At 58.1% G+C, this 22642-nt stretch overlaps 1 protein-coding gene across 1 annotated transcript in view; it reads right to left on the bottom strand.

Annotated features, from left to right (window-relative positions):
* HOMER3 (homer scaffold protein 3) overlaps window positions 1–22642 on the bottom strand; it is a 28671-nt gene that overhangs the window by 1429 nt on the left and 4600 nt on the right. Inside the window, exons 2-8 of the mRNA XM_067554921.1 lie at window positions 14904–15060; window positions 14190–14321; window positions 13535–13642; window positions 7006–7127; window positions 6049–6205; window positions 3139–3249; window positions 1205–1285 (exon numbers count right to left, since the gene is read on the bottom strand). Of these exons, the coding sequence (XP_067411022.1) occupies window positions 1205–1285; window positions 3139–3249; window positions 6049–6205; window positions 7006–7127; window positions 13535–13642; window positions 14190–14321; window positions 14904–15060 (868 nt within the window). The remainder of the gene's footprint in view (window positions 1–1204; window positions 1286–3138; window positions 3250–6048; window positions 6206–7005; window positions 7128–13534; window positions 13643–14189; window positions 14322–14903; window positions 15061–22642) is intronic.

The raw sequence follows: 22642 nt of genomic DNA, 5'->3' as shown, positions 1-22642 counted from the left end.
CCCCTTGCTGAACTCTCCCAGCAGCTCAGGCTGGAGTTTGCTTGCGGGTATCGGGGGCTGGCAGGCTTTTGCAATCAGCCTGAGTGGTGCTGGGCGCCTGCCTGAACCGCTGGTCTCGTCACCACCCCCGCCACACACTGCACGTGGCAGGCGTCCGGGAGCTCAGCGCCTCGTCCCGTGCCAGACATCTCACGGCACCAGCCGCTGGAGACGCAATGCTCGGGTTGTCCCCAGGCCCAGCGGAAACGATTCTCTCCAAGGCGTATGTCCAGCCTCAGAGCTGCAGGCCTAGGATAAGGGCATGGGGGTCTCTCTCCACCCAGCGCCCAGGCTCAGGGAGCAGCTCTTATTTATGAAAACTTTGCCCCGTAAAAGAGAGTCCTGTGCTGTGAGCAGCGCCCGTATCGGAGTCCCAGGCTCCAGCAGGCCCTGACAGGCACAGGCAGGCAGTCCTCTCAGAGCCTGGAGAGATGGATCGGGAGAGCTGCCATCCGCGTCCTAGCCTGGGGGCACAGAGCAGCTTGCGTCCCTCCCCTGTGAGCTGGGGCAGTCAGAGCTCCACCCTGACGGGTCAGCTGCAGAGATTCCGCTGGGCGCGTCCCCTGCCTCCAACGGGGCCCAGCCAGAACGCAGAGCGCACGGCCTCCTGGGGCTGCCGGGATGCAGGGCTACAAGGCACCATGCCACCCCCGCTCCACGTCCAGCGGGGTGCAGCAGGCTCTGGGGAGGAGTGTGACACCTTCATTATCTTTCCAGCGCCCGTCCCGCGTGTGCCTGTGCGTTTCTGGAGGGTGTGGCAGGGAGAGGAGAAGGCGGCACAGCCCAGTCCTCTTCCCCAGCACCCCCAATTACCAGGGGCCGGCCCCCGTCCTCCAGCGGCCCTCCAGTAACACACAGGCAGGGGGCGAACCCTGGCCACTTGTCTCTAGTGGCCTCTTGCTGGGCACGGCTGAGGAAATTCCTGTAACAGCCGCTCTGCAGAAAGAGGAGGAGTGTGTGGGAGGGGGGTCCCCCAGCCTAGATGGGCTGGAAGATGAGTGAGAACCCCGGACCGGCATCCTCACTGTCCCCGGGGAGAGGGGCGAGCCAGGACGGTGGTGCTGGCTGACGCTCAGTCCTTAACGGTGTCTCAAGATGGAGCCAAAGCTGTCCCCAGACCTGCCACTCTACCCAGGGTCTCCCCAGCTGACATCCCCTCTGGCACCTGCAGCTTCTGCAGCATTTCCTCGCGCTCCCCTTCCGCCGCCCACTGGCCGCTCTTCTGGCTCTTCAGCAGCTGAATTTCCTGCATCGGAGAAAGGAAAATGATCAGTGCCAGGTCCAGCCCGTCCTGTCTGCACCGGTGCTGCTGATGCAGGGTGACCCAGTCTGTGACCCGCACACACGCCACGCCCAGGAGAACACGGCTCCTGGGCGCCCCGCTGACCCCCATACGCAGAGCTATGGCCAAATCCAGCCTCCCAGCAAACCCGGCCCTGTCTCCAGGCCCTCCACCCACGTTCTCCTCCTGGCTCACTCCACGCTGCTCGCCTGACACCCCGGCAGGGCACGTCTACACTGCCCCGGGAGGTGGGGGAGGGGGGAAGGGACAGACTCACACCAGTGGGGCTCGAGTTAGCCCACTAGAAATGCCAGTGCAGACAGTGCAGCTGGGGCTGGAGTTGGGTCTCTCAGCGCCTTGCTGGACTTGGGAGCGTGAGGCTGTTTGGAGCCTGAACCCTGCCAGGGTGAGTCTGTCTCCCTGCGCTGGGAGACTTGCGCCCCGCGGCGGGTGTCCAGTTCCAGTGCTCACATCCACACCTCCGTCCGTGCCGCCCCCTCCCGACCCGTCTGCCTATCGCCCCCCTCCTCTGGCAAGCCCCTCCCCAGCCCCCACTAGCAGAGGAGCCCTCGCTCTTTACAAAACGAAGAGCAAAGTAACCCCCCGGCAGCCGGCTCCTGGCTTCCCTTCTGTACATCACCTTCTGCTCCCCGCTGCTCATTCCCAGGGGCAGGGCCCCCCCAGGCCTGCCGCACACTACAGCCACAGAGGCCTTTCCCCTCGCTACTGGCCAGGCGTCTGGGGCGGACGGAGCTCTCGCTTCTGACACACACTCTGAAGGAACGATTCCCCCGCCCCACCCCCCTTTGCCAGGAGCTTCCCCCGGCTCAGCGCCACCCACCCCACTTGGCACAGCTCGGGAAGAAGGCGCAAATGAACAAAGCCCGGCGTCTCTCTCCACATCCCCCCCGCTGCCAGCCCCTGTAATTAAAGCTCTGCTTTAAACCGTTCGTTTACACGCTGGGAGAGCAAGAGGCGATAGTTAGGCGAGCGGTTAAATGTAGCTGCTGAGGAGAAGGGCGCGGGTCTGTGCCATCTACCGCAGAACCAGCCACAGCACAGGCTGTCTTCGGAGGGGGTGAGCCAGGGGGTGTCTGACGCCCCAGCCGGGGATCAGGAGCCTTCACACGGGGACCGCCGGGGTTCACACCTATTCAGCCTCAATTCTCTTTTTGGAGCAGGGTTGGTTGATCGCTCCCCAAGGGACACAAGGGACCCCTGGAGTGCTGACCTGTCCACCCTCTTCTCCTTGGGAAACCGCCCTCCCCTATGCAGGGGCTTTTCTCACCACTCGGCACAGAGGAGGCAGAAGAGACTTCAGGAAGTGTCTTGGGGCCCCGGGCCCCTGGCAGACATCTGCTCCCCTTTACGGGGAAAGCCAAGTGTAGCAGATCCGTTCGCTGGGGAGAAGGGCACAAAGCCCACAGGGCGCGCAGAGCACACTGGAGAAAACGGCAGGGCATTGTTCTCGTGAGGAGGGCTGGGCTGCCAGGTAAGATTCGGCGCAGTGCCGCAGAGCAGAGCAGAGCACTCTCACGCTCCCAGCGGAGGTCACTATCTGAGCACCAGCATGGGGCTGCATGCTCTTCCCCCTGCTCTCGGGACAGAACTCACCTGAGATCAGTGTGAACGGACATGGGGGAAATATGGGTCCAGGATCTCAGGTCAGGGAGAGAGAGAGTGGGGAGCACGGGGTGGGGAGACAGCCCAGATGCACCCCCATTTTGGGCCTGTCCTAGCTGCCTCCCTTGGGGTACTGCAGACATTCTGGCCACCCAGCTTCTGCTCCGGGCCCTTGTCTGCCCCACTGCTGTTACCTCGTCTTTTGCCTTGATCAGCAGCTCCAGCTCCTCCAGCGTCTGATTCAGCTCCTCCTTGCCACCCTCACTGTGGGGATCGTGGCCTCTCTGCAGCTCCAGCTCAGCCACCTACATGGACATGCCGGGAGGAAGGGAATCGGGTCACTGGGCCACGTGCCGGCCGGAGCAGGGATCGCAGGCTGGGGAGGCAGCTACGGGGCTGGGCAGGGGCTGGAGTGCTGAGGCAGGTCGACACAAACCTCTCGGCCGGTGTAGTGGATTCAAGGGCGCTGCTGAGCAAGGTGATTATTCCTGCCCAGGAGAACCCCAGGCACCAGCAGCCACAGAGAGAGGGAGCCTCGTGGCTTCTAACTAGGACACGTCCACCCCACACGCGCAGGTTCTGTGGGCAGCTGAGCGCTTGGTCCTGCTCTCGGAGAATCAGGTGCCACTGCCCTAAAGCTCTCCTGGCCAGAGTGGGGAAGGAGCTTTCCTACGGTCAACGTGGGCCGCGAAAGCTGGGAAACTCCACCCCAGCGCAACTGGGAACAACGCAGCCGAGCCACTTCAGTTCTCCATGGCCTGCCCCTTCACTCTGTCGCTGCCACAGCCCTGCTCCAGAGGTGGCCTCCATCTATCGACGGTATTTCTGAGTGCCTGTCACCTTGGCCCTTCCCCACATCCACTCATCGCCTCTTCCCCACAAGCACCGCTCTCTTCTAGCAGAATCTCCCTTCTCCTCCTCCTCCAAATTCCAAGTCCAACCAGGCTGTCCCCTTCCCCAGACACAGAGACCCAGGCCTTTCGGGCAGCCCTTCAGCCCGTGACCAGTGACGGGAACTCTGTCTCCCTTTGCAAGTGTTGCAAACCCTGGTTCTGCTTCAAGCACAGAAGCAAGATCTTGTCCAATGGCTCCCACCGGGCTGACCCTGAACAAAGATTCCCTCCCTCCCACTGGTGCAGGTCACGCACTCCAACGAACATCAGAGCCGCTCTATCTATAGTCTGCTCCCCCTTCCCCTGCAGTCTGGCACTTCCAGTGAAGCTGGGCCAGCTGACATCAGGCACACGATCCTGAAATGTGCACAGAGCAGAGGGCTGGGTTCTGCTCTCAGTCACAGCGTGGTGGAACCAAAGGCTTTGCTGAAGTCCGTGGAGTTACTGCAGATTTACACCAGCCTAACCAGGGAGAGGGTTTGGCCCAGGCTCTCGCCATTTCTGAAAAATGCTGCACAGAAGTGTAAATAATTCAGCGGCCGGGGATTCATTTTTAAAAGTTCATCCCAGGACCCACACCTCGGAGGCAGCTACGTGACCTGGTCTGCCCTGAGCTCTACTGAGGCAGCTCAAACAGGGGAGCACGTGCCACGGTGGGGTACGGCTCACCACGAGAGGGGCCAGCGGGGTGGGGCTGGCTACAGCGGGGAGGCTGGGCCTGCAGTGGGGTTAGTTGGATGCTTGTGATCACAAGCTGTCAGACTTCCAGGATCACAGCTGTCAAGATCCCCAGAGGTCTGGCCCCTTGGAGGTCCTCACTGGCCCATCGATGGGTGCTCCTTGCAGTACTCTGCTTTATTAATGGGCAACTCTCTGGACACTTCATGACCTGTGATCTTTTCCCTGGTTCTTTCAAGTCACCGTTTATTGCACCAGCAGCCCCACGTCCAGTCTCATTAGACCCACGACCGTTTCTTTGGACGGGAAAACACTGACGGGGAGAGACCTTGGGTTCCGCTGCCCTTTGTTTTAGGTGATGCAAGCTGCCTCCTTCCACCGCCCGCATGTGCGCACACCCACCCCCATCTCAGCCACGCCCCAGAGGCCATCCGCTAGGGGTGAGAGAGAAGTTCATTCTTTGGGGCTCATTCAGTCCTTGGTGTCTCTGCTGAGAATTTGCATCAGGCCTGGCGACTGTCTTTGGGATGCTCACTGGACAACGGCCTGGAACGCGCCAACGCATTGCATCTAGGGGCCACCCACCAGCCCCAGATGGGAACTTACTACAGACCTGGATGTAATTCAAACAACCGGCCTCGTAAGCGGAAAGGCTCCACAAACCTTTTCCGAGGGCTCCGTAGCCCCTTCCCAGCCAAACCCTGCAGAGACTCTGTAGCCGTCTTCCTAAATGCTCTGCAAAATTCCTCTCCCCAATGAACCTTGCCGTGCAACTCTCACTCCTCCGGCCTGCTGCAGACACAGCTGATCCACGACCGCAAAAGACCCTATTGTTCCACCACAGGCTGGGTACAAGGCCTGTTTGTCTCACGCCGCCCGACTATCACGCTGCTGCTGCTGCTGCTCTGAGCTAATTTTAGCAGTGTGGCTTTCGCCCCGTCTGGTGCCAGGCCAGATGACTGCCCAGGTGCACAGCTCAGGGGTCTGGAGGGGACGTGAAGAGGAGCACAGCCCTCACTCACCAAGGGTGGCAGCTGGGGAACCTCAGGCAACGCCAGTGAGGGAGAAACACTCCTACATGCTTCCCTCCCCACCATCGCCGTGGGGCTCTGATCCCCCCGTGTTTTACCATCTGCCTGCCGGAGGGCAGGGGAGCAGGAGCTGCTGTCACTCAGCAGTGACGTCTCTGGCTCCTTAATGAATGCCGGCAACAGGCTCTAATGAGCGGTCCCACCCCACTGGGCCATTAGGTTTGGCGGGTGGAAATGGGAATCTAACTCCGCAGCCCTCCCCTACCAGCAGACAGCACCGCACCGCACCGCACCGCAGGCTAAACGGCCTATGGTCCGATCCATTATAGCAACAGCTCTCTTCCTCTCACACCATGTAGCACCCTTCATCTGCAGCCCATCTCCCGCTGACATCCCTGGGCTGCAGGCAGCCCTTGGCCCGCAAGCTCTGGGGGCCCATGTAGATTTGAAACCAGGGTGCCCCCTCGCCCCATTCCTCGGCAGGGCGCCCACTTGTGCTCACCCGCAGCCGCAGCGTCTCCGTCTCCTCCTGGTACGCGGCCAGCTGCTTCTTCCACTGCTCCACGCTGGCATTGGCTTCGCGCAGAGCAGCCACCAGCTTGTTGTTGTTGTCCTGGAGGGTGAAGAATTCAGCTTCCCACTGGACCTCGGGCACCGAGCTGCGGGAGAGGGGCAGGAAACACATGCTGGGAGTGAGGGGCCGGGGGTGTTTCAGCAGAGAGGCCTCCCTTCCCCCACTGGGCAGCCTCCTGATGAGCCAATGCCCAGCGTGACATGCCCTGATCAGAGCCCATACCTCAGTCCAACATAACCCCACCCACCCACAGGCTTCTCTAGCCTCGCCTCGCACCCTTCTGACCGTCAAGGAGGGAAGGAGCCTGGCAGAGGCTGCCATGGAGGCCAAGACTTCGATGCTGAGCAATGGTGACTTGCAACGCAAGACAGAAATGCTGCAAGCACCCATCAGAACCAGTCCTCCACCCGCCACTGCTGGTGACAGGGTCCCCTCCGGCCCTGCCTCATTGTCCTCCCCTGGCCATGCCTCTCCAGCAACGACTGAGCTAAAAGACCCAGCGATGGAGAGTCTCTTCTTTGATACCCCCAGAAGGGCTTGGAGCTACACGGACACCCGAGCCGTCTCCCGTTCCTCTGGCCGGTGCTGACAGACAGGATGGGGCTGCTTCCCTGGCTCAGGCTGCTTTCAGTCTGGCCTCAGTCTCTCTTCCCGAATCGAGACACTTGGGCCAGGCCTGAACCTGTGTCTCTTTCCTGCTGTTGCCGCGTTTGGCTTTGGGAACCGGGTGCGGGGCAGGGGAAGTGTTAATTCATCGCTGAAGGGAGATGCTGGAATCCCCTTCCCCACTGGGGCTGGCGCCCAAGCCAGGGTGCCTGGGCAGCGTGAGACTGCTCTGAGCAGCGGAGCGGGGACCTGATAGCCCCAGCTGTGCCCAAGTCTCACCCTTCGGAGAGCATCTTCTTCAGCCGCTCCTTCTCGGTTGTCATCTCGACGTCGGCGCTCTGGCTCCGGAAAAACTTATCATCTCCCGGTCCGTTGGAGCTGATGATGGAGCTGGGCGGCGCCTGCAGGGGGGTTAGCACACATCAGGAAGGGCTGGGCCACTTGGCCACGCAGCGTCTCTGCAAGACCCCAGGGTCTTAGAGGGGCTGGAGGGCGGGCTCAGGTGGGGGGCCCTCGGGTCAGTGCCGTGGGGTGACCCCAGGTTCCATTCAGCTCCTGGGGGTGCTGTGCTCATCTCCTGGGTGGGGAGGAAGGGGGATGGAGCCTCTAATATCACCAGCAGTGACCCCCTGTAGCCGGCCTAGACATGACATCAACAGGCACTGAATGGAGAGAGCCGCATCTCAGCTGCAGGAAGGCTGCCGAAGGCTGCAGGGCTTTAGACCGTGGAGGTTAAAATGGGGGACTCTCCATAGAGGGAGGCTGGAGGGGCTGGAACAGGACCGGGGGGGGGGAGGGTTCCTTCCCACCTTGTCTCCTGGTTTTGTTGACAGCAGCACTGATGCCCAAGACACCAAAGGATGGGCCCAAGATTTGACCAGACGCACAAACCAGGATGGAGGGAGGGATAGATGGACAGACACATAGAGGGGGGAGAGATGACTGATCGGTTTCAGATTAATAAGCCCCTCTCCACACTGCTCAGTGGCTCCCCCATGCACTGCCCTATCCCGTGGTGACTGCCTTGTGCCGCTGGCAGCAGTCCTAGCACAAAAATCTCTGAGCTGGTGGGCGCAGAGCCCAGCTGCTCCATTATGCGTTCCCCAGACGTTCCTCCCTCTTTATGTGCATCTCCAGACCAAAAGATTCCAATGGGGGAATGTTGAAATGCCCACAGTGATCCTGGGAGACTCAGCCTCCCCCTTCCTGCCATGGCTCATGAAGCCTTATACAGACAACATGGATAGCAGCAAGGAGCACTTCAGTCACAGGTTGAGCGGGTGCCAAATGACTGTTGAATGGGCACTTGGAAGATTAAAAGCTCGCTGGCGATACCTTTATGGCTGGTTAGACCTAAATGAGGAAAATATTACCATGGTTATAGCCACCTGCTGTGTGCTCCATAATATTTGTGAAGCTAAGGGTGAAAAGTTTCCCCCTGGGTGGTGCGCAGAGGCGGATCGCCTTGTGGCTGAATATGAAAAAATTGGCGTCAGGGCTATTTGAGGGGCCATTTGAATCAGGGAGGCCTTGAGGAACTATTTTGACAATCAGCACCAATAAGGTGTCTTTGAAAACAGCACTGTGCCATGCTATGACTGCTATCTAGCTTGCACTGTGTATCAACGTGAGGTGCAACCACCATGTGCAAGAGACAAATAAAGATTGCTTATCCTTCACAGAGTCTCTTTATTAAATAACAATTATTCACAACAAACTGGGCTGGGACTGGGTCGAACCCTCCAGGGTCGAGAAGAGGTCCTGGTTCCCCACGCCAGCAAACAACCCGGTCCCCTGCTCTGCATCATCCTCCAACTCGACCTCCTTGTCCATGACTTCTTCGTTGGGGTTGAGTCTGGTAGAGTCCACTGTCTCTGGGCCTGCAGAGGTATTCAAGGGTCTCTTGGCAGTGGAAGTAGGGTCGCCCCTCGGGATGGTTTCCAGCTTCTTATAGAAGTGGTAGGTCTTTGGCTTTGCACCAGACAGACAGTTTGACTCCATAGCCTTTTGGTATATCCCTGCCACAGTTCCTTGATTTTCACATAGCACTGCAGTGTGTCCAGTTTATAGCCATTCTCCACCATAAACGAGTAATTTGACCGTAGGTATTATAGTTCCTTCGGCTGGAGTGGAGCTGGGACTGCACAGTCTCCTCTCCCCAAATGCCGATCAGATCCAGAAGCTCTGATGTGCTCCAAGTGGGAGAGTGTTTGGTTTGTGGAGCCACTAGGGTCAGCTGGAAAGATGCAGTGTGAGCTCTCCACGCCATCCAAGCAGGAAGTGGAATTTCAGAAATTTCCGGGACTTTAAAGAGGGAGGGATGGGTGGCTGCATGGCAGCGGAGCTCAAACTGATCGCCAGAGTGGTCAGCATGGGCCTTGTGGGACACTTCCTGGAGGCCATTTACTGTGACAGAACCAAGCGCGGTGTCTACACCAACGCTTTGTCGCTCGAAGATTAGAGCAAAAAGCTCTATGCCTCTCGTTGAGGTGGTTTTATTTTGTCACAGAATCAGGGGAGTTGGGTCGGCGCGGGGGGTGATTGTAGTGTGTACACCACCCCTGTTTTGGCGCAAAGAACTGACTTTGGTCAACAAACGTCTCTAATATAGACCTGGCCTCAGATTGTGGCTCCTGGAGGGACCCAGTGGCTAATGCTCTGCCCTGCTGGGTAGAACACCTGGGTTCAGCTGCCCAGTCCAGTTTCTGGGAGGTGAGCGGTGAGCTCAGATGAGAAGGGAACCCCCCAAAGCCCAGGGATGGGGAAGGCAGGAGCCAGGGGCTATGATTACACATACTGCATCAGCAACCACAAGGCACTAGACACTTTCTGAACGCACAGGAGATGCAGTCCCTGCCCTGAGGAGCATCCTTGCTCTATGGCATTGTGTTGCTCTCTGCTTGCATCAGGACAGAACACCCAAGGGATTTCTCAAAAGATCCTCCCAGATTGTATCTGGAGAGAACAGATGGCACAGAGCAGGGATGTATACGCAGATGGCACGAGCAGATTCTATACCTCGCAGCCCCCTCGGAGCCCCCAGCTCCTCTCGCGTCTGCTGACAGCAAGGCAGGAACTAGATTCCGATGTTACAAACTGATCTCTCAAAAGACAGCTTGAGCGCTAGACATCAGAGACCCCTAGGCTGGGATTGACAGAGCCTTGGCCTTCCAGCCCAGGGGACCACTGCAGTCATCCAGGGTTTATAGGTAGCTCACCCGGTCACCTGATCTCAGTGACTTTCCAGGGTAAGGACAAACACCTGGCCTAGGAATCTGCTGATGCTGATAAACGAGTAAGACACGGGCCTGAGCGATGTCGAAAGCCAGTGTGTGGAGAGACCTGAATAGAAAGCTGCTGACCAGGACGGGTAACTGGGAACGTAACGGCTCCTCAAGTGCTTTATAAACACACAACCTTCTCCCTACTTACCTCTCACCCCCATGTTAAAGATGGGGAAACTGAGGCAGGGAAAGGGTAAGGGCTTGATTTCCAGAGGTGCTGAGCACCCTGAACTCCACTAGAGTTAATAGGTGCTGAGGTTACTCAGCACCTTGGGACATTTTCAGAACTGCTATTGCTTTTCGGGGCCTGCCATAGTTGGGCATCCACTTGGGATACCTTGGGTCTGATGAGCAGAAGCAAGCAGTGCTGGACGGGTCATAGGCTGGGGCCTGGCCCCTACAAAGAGGAGGGCTGCTGCCAAGTGAGACAGTGGCGTACGGAGGGGCTCCAGAGCCCAGGGGCCAAGCCTACATTTGTGTCCCACCCCAGGACTCACGCTTCCCCGCGCAGGGCAGCAGGAGTTCGGGCACCGCCCCCCAAATGCCCTGGAAAGTGGGGTTCTGTACCTGCAGGGTGTGTGAGGCTTCGGGGGGGCACAAATACAGGCTTGGCTCCGATACCTCTTTCCCCCCCGCACTTACCCTCCACGCAACGCCTGCCTCTCCAGCTCCAGCCCGGTGCTGGCTCAGACAGGAGCAGCCTCACCCTCTGGCCTGGGGAGAGGGGCCGCGCCGGCCCTTCACACTGCGTGGGGGAGGGGGGGAGGCACTGAGGGGTGCCCCTCAGAGCCTCCCGAGTTCCCCGCCTCCTATACATGGTCCCCCACCCCCGCTCGGTATGCCACTGAAGTGAGATCCACAGCTCTGAAAGTCTGAAGCCCAAGGTCGCTGGAGCTGAGGGAAATGCGGAGGCCTGAGTTAATTACAGGAGACAGAGCCGCTCTCTTCTGGCCCGCAAACAGTAACACAGTCAATTACTGCAGGACGAGGCTCATGTGAGAAGTCCCGCTAATGGACAGACCCCGAAGCAGCAGCCGCCCAGGGGACGTATGAGGGTGTGGTGCAGGCTGGCAGGGGTATGCGGGCTGAGGTGCATGCGTCCCCATCAGTGCTGGAGTGTGAGGAAGGGGGTGTGTGCAGGCCGGCAGAGGGGTGCATGGGACAGCCTGTGTGTGCTGGCTGGCAGTGGGCTGTGTGGGAAGGGGGCACATGTGTCCAGTGAGGAGGATAGAAAAGGGGTGTGTGTGTGTTCCTGCAGGTAGGTGGGGCTGCGAGGGGCAGCGTGTACAGACTAGTGAGGGGTCTGGCTGTGCATACAGACCGGCAGCATGGTTATGGGCTGGGCGTTGTGTGTAGAGGCTCTTGCCCACCTTACAGTGCTAACAGTACTTCAGCGCCTGCCCCGGGGACCACGCCTCTGACAAGTCCGGCAAACCCCCAGGCTGTGCTGCTCTGTCGGAGTTGTAGCCTCTGAAGTGAGTAAGTGACGCTGCAGCTGGTGGGATATTAATTCCTGACCTGGGAGCTGGAGTATCAGCCGCCTGCTGTGGAAACACACCCGCTTCCAGAACAGCATTAGCTAGGCTGACAGGCCATTATCCCAGAGACTAGCACATTCCCGGGCCGAGTGCCTGCCAGGACCAGACCCAGACAGAGGCACAGGACAGCCCGAGTCTCATCTCGCTCCCCCCGGTTTTACACTGATGTGGCTTCTCTGAAGTCAGTGGCTGAGGCTGGCGTGAGAAGGGCCTGAGGCCCCGTGTGGTTTCCAGAGGGGGTTTTACTAAGCGCCCCGGAGGCTGAGTGGCCCGTAGGGGCCGATGTGCACGCAGCAAATTCCAAAGAACCAGCCACACGCCCCGAGGGGCAGAGCCTGAGAGAGCTGTGGTTAGTGGGATGGAGGGCAGGGCCGGGCGCGGGGATCGGCCCTCCCGTGCCTCTGAGGAGAGAATGGCCTCTCCCCACGGGCAGAGCTGGGAATGAGACACGCAGGGTGCTGCAGAGGAAACAGCAGCTGACCTTTCTGAGCATGTGTGGGGTGGGGCGGGGGGAGAGAATTCTCCCCCCCACCTGCTCCATCCAGCCCAGCATCACGCCTCCTCCAGCAGCCGTCCATTTCGAATGCTGCAGAGGAAGGGGACCTTGCCTTACAATGCACCTGGCTCGTTGACACAACTTCCCCCACGCAGACACCGGCAGCGTGGCCTTGAGCAGGGGACGGGAACATGGATGCAGTAGAGGAGTCGGCGAGCGGTGTGTTGCCATGGCCGTGACCGGCTGCTCTGCGTGAGGCTGCCCACTGCCTGTCTCATCCCTCCCCGGAGAGAGGGGGGGGAGAGAGGAGAAGGAAGCATAAAGGGCCGATGCTTCATCCCCTGTGCCCTCTGCCCCCACCCCCCTTCACAGCAGGAGCCGGTGTGTTCAGGTGGCCGTGGCCCAGTTTCAGTGCTGCTGAGTCAAACAGGTAGCAGGGACCGAGAGACCCCGAAACCTTCCCCTGAGCTACATTTACACGGAGCAATGTCAACTAGCAGCCACTTTAAGGCCTCTGCTGCAAGCCTGCACGGCCCGTCAGAGGGGCTGGAGGTGTTCTCTCCCGGTTCTCCCAGACAGAGCTGGTATGCAGAGCCCAGACAGGTCCCTGGCCACGCTCACTGACTAGCCCCTGGGTTCTCGCTCCTGTAACTCATCGCCGATCACCTTCTCGGACCCCATTACTGATCGCCTTTGTGGATGCGGGCTCTGCGGGCCGCACTCTGCTCTCTCTCTCCTTCCACATTGACCACCCCTTAGGAGGCGGTAGGGAGAGACAATGGAAGCCAAGTTGGAGAGATTTCTCCCTTTGCTCCACCATGTACAACATTTCCAGCCTCTGCCAAGCCTCCTCCTCCTCCTCCTCCTCTTCTTCCTGCAGGCCAAGGTGCTGTTCTCACTGCCTCCTCCTCCTCTGCTGCCGCTCCATCTGCATCGGCCCAGAGAACGCAGCGTCCTCCATCTCCCAGCTCCCCTTCTGTTGCCAGGAGATCAGGGAAATGCACAGCCACCTCTGGGATGCACCACCAGGGTGCACAGCTCTTGAGGAGCCGCCGCGGGAAGACAGGGGGGGAGAATGCACCAGGCCCATCCTCTCTCCTCCATCCTGCTGGCACCAGAGGCTGGTTTAAGGAGACAGGTGACACTGGCAACATGCCACCGCTAGGGAGGGGACCTGGGATGGGGCGTGATCTCCAGGGGAGAAGGAAGTGGAGGGGCTGGCTGCAGACCACCTCACTCGGTCAGCGCTACCTTAAGGACGCGTCCCCAGCGGAGCCCTGGCATGGGCCATTCTCCCGCAGACGGGGAGGCGTTTTGTAGATGCATGTGAGCGAGAGGGATTGGAATTGCTACGGCCAGTTGGCTCAGTGCCTGATGCTGCCCATGGAGATCTGCATGCAGGGCCCTTCCTGCTGGCGGCCGGTACCCTGTGGAAGGCGATGGGCGGAGACCACTTTCCCTAGCAGCCCCACCCCTGGCGCCAAAGTTACCTGGTGAGATGCGATGTTCAGGGCGGGATTGGTCAGCTCCGTTTTGTCCTGCGATTTTTCCCTCGCCAAACGAGCTGCTTCTTTCACCTCCTGGAACTTCTCGGCGAACTACGGGGGTGGAGGTGGGGAGAGGGGCACTTACAGAAACGGCTGGCGAACCAGAATGGACGTTAGGGTTTACTTCCCTCCTCTCCTCTCTCGGTCTCTCTTTCTCTCCCTCTTTCCAGGGATCTGGCAGGTTTTTTGCTTCCTGCCAAAGCTGGTGGTGATGTCCAGAGAGCGGCCCCACCCCACCCAAGCAGGGCCAGCCAGTCCGTGCTGGGCTTTCCAGGGAGCCCAGTGCCTGCTGGGACAGGGTGTGGAGTGTCAAGCCCTTGCTGTGGGGATGCTGTGCTCAGCAGCACTGTCAGAGGGGGCTAGGTGCCATCCCAGGTGTGATGATCTACCAGAGCTGCTTTGATCCCCCTAGCTCCAGTAACAGCAGCGGGAAAGCTGCAGCAGCATGGCCTGGCTGCTTGAACATAGCCGGGGCCAGAGAAGGGCTGTCCAGGCATCACTGCTATTGTCACTGGTGGATTAGATCAAGTAGCGATCCTCCCCCCCGCTCCTCAACTACTCGGTCAGGTCAGCCGGCCGCCAGCCCCCGCAACGTTACCTGGGAGAGATGCTGCTCCGAGGCAAAGCCCAGCCCGTACACTGTGTTGGCGCGGCTGTCTGCCCATTGTCCGAACTTCTGCGAGGTTTTTGTGAAGGTCATGTTGGGGGTGATGGTGCTGTTGATGATGGCCTGGGGGGGGAAGGAAAGGGAATTCCTTTAGCCTGCAAGACGGCTCGTTCTCCCCAAAGTGCCACAGCGGGGCTGGCTCGGGGGACTCCCGCACATTTATTATTCACCCGTCGTGGGGCTATACAGGAGCCTTTTACCTCTCGGAGCCCAGCCCACGCCAGCAGTGACCATACGCCATTCAAATCCACCAGGCCATGGGACATGATGGGTCCTGCGTGTCTAGGGCCTGCCACCAAACCCACCCTCACAACTGGCCAGCAGAGAGCCCAAGGGCCAGAAGGACCAGAGCAGCCCTCAAGGCCAGGCTGACCGGAGGGAGGAAGTGGCTGCCCGTGCTGCGCAGCGCATGCTCTGTGCACAGGGACGTCAGGCCCTGCGCTGTCTTTCCACCGGCACTAAATTCACCTTGACCGTTAAACAGGTCAGCGTCAAGGTGCCGACCGTATCGCTTTTCATGCCCGCCCTCCCCGTTCCGAGGGCTACCCGACATGGTGCCCTATGGGAGCAGGAAGCGTTCAGAGATCGCAGCCCGAGAGACACTTGCTGGCTCGCTGCCTGGTCTGGTCTCCGTGGGGCCCTCACCTTGGTGCCGCCCACGCTGATGATCCGGTACACGTTGCGCGTGGCATCATAGAAGTAGGAGACGGTCAGGGCATGTTTGCTGGCCGGGATCCAGTTCCGCTTCGTGGCCGGGTCGATCTGAAACACGTGGGCCCTCGTGCTGAAGATCGGCTGCTCCCTGGAACAGAAGGAGCAGAGCTGTCAGGGCAGTGGGCGGTGCCGAATACAGCCTGGGGTGGGAAGTGAGCCGGCTTCCCGGCATCGCACTCCACGGAGCACACTGCCTCTCTGCCATTTCTCGTCTCTCCGGGGACATGAGGTGCTGAGCACCCCCAGATCCCACTGACCCAGCACCTCTGGGGAGCACATCCTAAATGAGCAACCTCCAGCCAAGCGTGGCCCAGCCAAAGGAAAGGCAGCGCTTCACCTCCTGGCTTGGAAGGACTCTAGCATCCCGCACTCACCCATAGGAGTCACAGCCAAGGTCACCCATTCTTCCTAGGGGCTCCCACTCCAGCTTCCTTCCTTTCTGGGACTCTGTGCTTCTCCAGAGGAAGACGGCCTAAAACCCGGACATTCCCTGATGCTCTTAGCCAGGACTCATGAACCACTGGGGGCCACCAGCCGACGCCAGCGCGAAGAAAACTAAGGCCCTGCAGCCCTTTTTGCTGGCTCCTCCACCCCTTCCTCCAGCCATGGCAGCCAGCAGCATGATGGCCACAGATTTCTCTGCACCCTGCAGAGCCCGTATTACTGCTACAGAGCAGCCAGGTCTACTAGTGCTCTGCCCCCTCCCTCCAGCCACAAAGTCAAGAGATCAGATCTGTCACGTCAGCCACGACCCAGGGTCAGTGCGTCACAGCCACACACACACCCCGCATGGAGACATGCAGCTTCCAGTGAGAAGAGCTCATAGGACACCAGGTTCTCACACACGGGGGCCCCTGCGGCATGGTCCGCGTGGGGTAGTTATGTTAAAGGGGAGCGGGCGCGTTATTTGAAGCCTGATTTGAACTGCCTTTCACACAGCGCAGCCAGCGCCACAGCAGCTAGCTGGCGGCTGGTACGACCATCGGTTCCTGGCATACGACTGCCCGACTGCTGCGCTACCTCTCCTGCCCAGAGGGCCTGGGGCTTGGCGCTCCTGAAGAAAATGTGGGATGGAGACTGGGTTGGGGATTCAAGCACAGGCAGTGCCTCCCCTGCAGCCCATCTCTTCCTCCTGCGGCTCACATGCGGGACCAGCACGCTGCAGCAAAGAGTCACGTAACGGGACTAAAGGCAGGTCACGTAAAATGAATGAGAAGGAAGCACTTCACCACCCAACGTGCAGCCAGAGTGTAGAATCAGCCGCTGCACGAGGCTGGCAAGCCACGAGCCAGGGCTGGATTTCATGACCAATACCACTCACGCTAAACAACGGGATTCAGATCTCAGGCTTCAAGCCCTGACTTGAGCACAGCAGAAGGCAGGAAGGAAAGCGTCTCCCTTGCTTGGCATGCCTTTCAAACCTCAGGCCCTGGGCCCTGCAGGCAGGAGCCATGAACACCTGGAGGCATGAAAAGAGCTGGTGCGGCCCAGAGACGACCCCCGTAATCTGAAAATTTACTTTCCTGCCCCAACTTAAGGCTTCACTGTTGCAGTGAAGCCAAACTGCCCTTCCAGCCAAGGAGGGCTGGGCCCATGGCGCCCGGAGCCTGTCACTGAGGCTTGAGAGTGGGTTAAGATGCTGCCTCTGCTGCCCGGTTGCCCCTCTCTCCCCGTTGCCCAGTCCTGTACTCATTCCTTGCACAGTGGCATGTCATGCTGATTCTGGAGTCCTGGCCTGCTCCTTCCAAAGGTAGCTTCCGGATTTCCCTCTGATCAGTTTGCCTAACCCCGATGGATTTTCCTCCACTAATACATGGTGCATTTTATCCACAGCTCATGGATTTTGTGGGGAGGGGAGGACTAATTCCTGCCTTACCGCTCTGAGACACAATTTGCACCGAGTGGGATACATTGATCCTAGAGTCCAGGAGAAGGGTGAGACAGAGACAAAGGAAGTTTGTTACCTAGTTGTTGACATTGGTTAGTAATGGTGAGACAGACTATTGGGTAGTTAGTACGCATCAGTCTTCCAGCTGCTTCCCTCCCAGGGCTCCTAGATCTTGGTCAGGCCTCCTCAGCGATTCATTTCCTGGCAATGGAAAAGTCAGCCATTATTTCTCACACAACACAGAGAGCGCCTCGCCGAGCAGCAGTTAGGAGACTCCTTTGGTCCCAGTCTCTCCAAGCCTGCGGTTTCACACCCTCGGGCAAGAACAGCCTGGGACACATTGGAGCGAAAAGTTTGCATTGATTCCACCGGTGTGTCCGGCACTGCTCTGCCCATGGCACTGACCGACAACGGGTAGCCAGACCCCGGGTGAGGCTGTGCTCCAGTGAAAACTCTCCCACTGACTTCACGCTTTAGATCAGGCCCAGAGTCACACCCGATATCCCTGAACAGTCATTGCCTCGCTGCCCCCCCACGAGATCACCCTTCTCAGGGGCCATGAGCTAGTCCACATCCGCTCCCCCACCCACCCTCAGGGTGCAGCAGACACCATGGTCTCCAGGGTCCTCCAGGGCTTGAATCAGCAGGCCCCAGGGCTGTAAGGAACCTTCGTCGTCGCTTTCTGCTGCTGTTCAGAGTGGATGGCGCGTGGGAGATGATTATTGCTGCTAATTTTTGTAAATTAGAATCAGGAGCAAACGGCCCCATGGTGCCTGCCGGGTTATTGTCTGCAGCTCTCCGTGTGACGCAGAAAGCGCAGACCGCAAAGGAGCCAACGTGTCAATCACCACTTGGGGGAAACCCCTCCAAGGGGTACGGGGAGCCCACTCCCCTGGGCCCGTCAGTCCTCGGGCTCTCTGCTGAGGCTGCCCTGGAGGGGGACCATTACTGCTGGCTTCTACTGCCTGGAAACCGCCAAAATCTTTGTATTGATTGCTCCAAGATGGGTAAGACTCAAGGGACAATCTGGTTGGCTGCTGATGGTGTACCCGTGAGACAATAACTGCGCAGGCCAACACTACTTTGCCTCCTGCAGATCCCAAGGCAAGGGGAAGAAAGCGGCAGCCCTGCCGCCCTGGCCATTTCACACCTTTTCTTTGCAGTGGCTTTCCCCACGTACCCCAGGCAGCACTGGGTGCTCTAAATCCATGCAACCGCCTCGCCCCTTACACGGCTCCAGTCCTGCACCCTCTCTCCCGAAGGCTCGGATGCACTGGAATAGGTGGTGCCATGCTGTGGAGGGGAAGTCTGGGACTTCCTGCTGATGGCTATTGTCCGGGCTCCACTCACGTGCCAGCTGATCTCCTACGGTCGTCCCTGGAACTACCAGACTTCAGGCTAACAGGGGAAGCGTCTGTCCCTCCAGGCAACATAGGTCCAAGCCTCACCAACTCCCCAAACCAAACAGGTACCAATGACCTCTGATGTGCCCCATGTGAACAGGTGACAAGCTGGCTGCTTCTGCAGGGGCTGCACCTCGACGCACATTTACCAGCTGCCAGGGAGGCGATTCCTCCATCAACACCGCTTCCAAGGGGCCAAGGACGCAGAACATGCAGAACCCAGGAGGCTGTCTTGCCACCCTGCTCCTCTCCTCTTTGCAGCTGGGAACAGCAGCCTCACACATGCAGATGCATTTGTGAATGGTGGTTAAAGCACAGTGCTGTATGACAGGGATCCGAGGCTCTGTTCCTGACTGTGTGGCCTTGGGCTCAGTCCCTACCCCTTTGTGTGCCTCAGTTTCCCCATCTGCAAAATGGAGCTAAAAACACTAACCTATCTCCTGAGGAGGCTCCACTCACTCATGCACCTTGAGACCAACAGCTGGAAAGTGCTAATGAAGGGTGAAGGATTAAGTGCATTGCATGCTGGGATATCAGGGACACCCACCCCATCCTTCTCCTCCCGCTAGACAGTGAAACTAACTTACACACTGCAGGACTGTGGTAATATTTGCCATCTTCTCTCTCTCCAGCATTCAAACGTTCCTCCGCCCCTGCTAACACAAGCCTGCTTCCTGGAATGGCTGGAACCAGTTTAATGGGTCCCCCATGCTGCTTCCTTCCCCTAAGTACCCCACTACTAAAGAGTCATGGTGCCTCTCTGGCACATGATCTGCGTAGGAGAACTACAGAGATGCTTTAGTTATTACGTCTCTCGTCAGCAGCACTTTCTGTGCCGCAGGCCCCTCTTCTGGTGCTGGAGTTGTGGGGGGAGGAGCAGGAGGCCTTCTCTTCACCCCAGCCAATAAGCGGGTACAGAAATTCATTGCTGAGGACTCTGGCTGGCAGATGAGATCTGCCTCTCGGTTTTGGCTTGTTTGTTCGACAAGACCAAAGCAAGAGCTGAGAAACTAAAGCCTTCCCCAGGGTCTGAGCAATGCAACGAAGCAGTGAGAAACAAAGGACAGAGAGGGGGGGGGGCAGGAAACAGACTCCACAGGAAAGTGAAAGAGAGAAGACAAAAGAGGAATAGGAACTGAAAACCTGCCAGTGAGAGACACCAGCTTTGGGGAAGTCTTGGTGAAAGAGCCAGGGACATGCCAAGACCTAAGGGCAAACCTTCCCGAGGTCACACGACAGTGACTTGCATGGCCTCCACCTATTCCTTCCCATCATTCTTTCTGCAGCTACACACCACCATGCTGTATGGGACAATTCGGCCCAGCTGTGCAGGAGGAGCCCCAGACAGGACTAGCAGGGGGAGGGGGACTGCGGGTCAGGACTGAGGGGCACCAGCAGGGGCGGGCTACGCCGGAGAACCCAGAGCTGGAATAGCAGGGGGGCTGCAGTTTAGGTGAGTGCTCAGCACCTGGCTGCACTCCGCTGGTCTCTCCTTTCCGGGAGCACCATAAACCATTTCAAAATGGCCTCAAAAGGGCCTGGGTTGGAATAGGGAGGTTGTCTATCCTCCCACCCCCGTTTTACATGCCAGTACACATCAGTAAATGGTGCCCATTCCTTTCTGGCTCCCAGCTGGGACTCCCTTTAGCGACACCGGCAGGGCTGTGGAAAGGGCATGTGTAAATAAAGTCACTTGCATCCCCCCAGCTCCGGGGCTGACCCCCTTGCTGATAATTAAGAAATGAGAAGCAGAGTGAAAGGACAAAGATCTGGCTCAGACTGAGACACGATCAGCGAGTGCCTGATGGTAACTGGAAGGGATCCAGGCCCCTCTGTGCTGGCATTTGTTTCCAGCCTGAGGGGGACGGGTCGAGTTTTGTTATTAAGTGTCCCACTGCTAGTTCAAGATGACCTGCTGTCGGAGGAAAGTGCCCTGCCATCCTGGCAGCAGGGCGTCCAACTAGCCACCCAGCTGGACAGAACTCCGCAGGTTCAAAGGGAACCAAGAGGTGGCCTAGCTAACCTAGCTATTTCTAGTGTGCCCAGCACCACGGTATCAAGCACCTCCTGCAAGAATTACAGCATCTCAGTGCTGTCTTAAGACTGTTGTTTTCTCCTCTTGCAGAGAGCTCTTATCCTGAGGGATCTGCCTCCAGGAGGAAAACGACTCCTGCTGAGACTGACTATCAGGTGTTTTGAGGAGACAGGCAATTGGACAAGGAGATATGGACCCATTCACCTCTCAGCCATAGATCTGAACCACAGCCTGGCTTGGCAGGCCCGCCAAAAGGCAGTTTATGTGAAACTCGGCTGGTCTCATTTCTAGCTAGTCTTGTATGGCTGCCATCACCACAGTTTCCGAGTTGAGTTCCTGACGGACTGGTGTCCACATGACAAACACCAGAACAGCTAATCATTGGTTTGTCCCCTTTGCCGGTGGTCTTGTCAGAGGAGCTAAGACCTGAATGGGCCAAAGAGACAGAATTCCCCTCTAGCCCCTAGAGGTAAGCCCTTCCACGTCAGGACACAATGTCAGTGAGGGAAGCCTGCCCGGGCAACGTCTGCCATCCGGGGATAAGGAGACCACGCTGATTTCTAGGACTGCCAATCCAGTGCTTTTCACAAGTGCTACATTACTGAAAGCAAAACCTGGGTTAAAAGAGGGTTAAAAGCCAAAGTCCACCCCCTTTATCCTCTAAGAATTATGGCATGACTGAGCCATGGGGGAGAGCTGCACATCCAGTCCATCCAGGACAGATGCACTACCATCTCCTTTTGGCAGCTTCTCCTACAGGCCAATTCTTAAGGGGTATCTTTTTAAATTGCCCTGACCCTGCCCATTCAGCCACCCCATGCGGGGAAAGGAGAGAACCCGCCTCCCAGTGCAGCCCCCACAAAAGGAACTGCAGCGGCTCCTCCTTCCAAGACAGCACTGGAGATCGATAGGCCGAATCTGCTGAGCACAGGGCGCAAATTAAATTCCAGTCAGACCCCATGTGGTTTAAGCCGTGTATGCATACACGCATCCCCATCTGTCCTTTCCTCCTCCTCTCCTCCCCCCACCCGCAAACACCCGGAGAAACATCTGACATGTGACCCTCTTGAGCCTGCCCTAAGGAAGTCTGCGTGAATGCGTCTGTAATGCATGCACTTGTATGGTTCGATATATGCACACGCATCAGAGATGCAGGCCTGGCAGGCTACACCAAGGCAACATTCATGCTGTAACTGAGAAGCCTGGCACAGCCACTGGGGAGCTCAGCTCTTGAACCCTTCTGTGAATCAGATCCCAGCGTTCACCATCACTGCCCCAAAGGATTGTTTGAGCGAGCATTCACACACGCACCTCGCTACACCTCCAGCATGCCAGCAAGGAGCCAAAGGCTACAGATGCCTTTGATCAGAGCAGCTTGCTATAATCATTCATTAACCCTCGTTATTAGAGCTGCAGAGCTGTCTTACAGGTGTGGAAACTGAGGCACAGAGGGGCAGGGACTTGCCCAAAGACACAGGAGTCAGTGGCAGCGCTGGGATTAGAATTTACTTCCCTTCTAAGCACTAACAACAACAATCGCTTGCCCCTCTCCCCAAGGTGATGGTGCAAAATCCTACAAAAGAAGTGGATTCCCATAGTCAGGAATAAACCAGGTTAGATAAAGACATGGAATTTCAAAAGCCCGTTCAGTAGCATTTATCTCTGGAGTTTCTACAGTGCCATAGCATCTCCACTGCTTCTCACTGGTCATCCTCTCTGTTCTCTCTTTTGACAATCCCAGCAGCCCTGCAGGGCCCTCACCCTGCCTGAGCCCTCAGGGAAAGGATGTTCAGCCACTGCTCTGCTCTCTCGGGATATTTCTGTGCAGGCAGCAGCAATCCGGGGAATTCCTGCCTGACATTTCCAAGCTCTGGCTTCAACTTCTCCCGCAGCTGTGAATTCCTATCCTAACCACAAGGGCATCTGTTAAAATGCAGCCCTCCTGCCAAGGTTCCTGGGGTAGGGTGGAGATAGGGAATCAGGTTCTTATTGGTTGCTTTAGATCCTTATTGGATCCAATGGGTTTCTTTGGTGGGTGGGAACAAGATGAGGGTGCAGAGAGCGGTTTCTTCTGTCTCCACAAAGCTGCCTTTGGCTCAGGCTCTCTCCTTGCTATTTCACTCGCTTCCATCTTTCTCCCCGGCCTTGCCCTGGCTGTGACACACCTCAGGGGAAGTTCTCCCCTTGGAGGCTCTTTTGTTCCTGGCTGCCACCGATCCCGGCCCCGCAATCCTGACTGTCAGCCTGTGGGGCCCACGTTTGGCACATTGCAGTGCTTATCACTGCACGTTCACCTGCCCTGCCCCTGGTGCTGAATGCATGCAAGCAAGACGTGTCTTTTAAT

The sequence above is a fragment of the Emydura macquarii genome, unplaced genomic scaffold, assembly GCF_026122565.2.
Source record: "Emydura macquarii macquarii isolate MOO-44397 ecotype Brisbane River unplaced genomic scaffold, CSIRO-AGI_Emac_v2 contig_306, whole genome shotgun sequence".
Taxonomy (NCBI): domain Eukaryota; kingdom Metazoa; phylum Chordata; order Testudines; family Chelidae; genus Emydura; species Emydura macquarii.
Note: the sequence above shows the minus strand (reverse complement) of the source record. Positions and strands in the feature narration are given on the sequence as shown.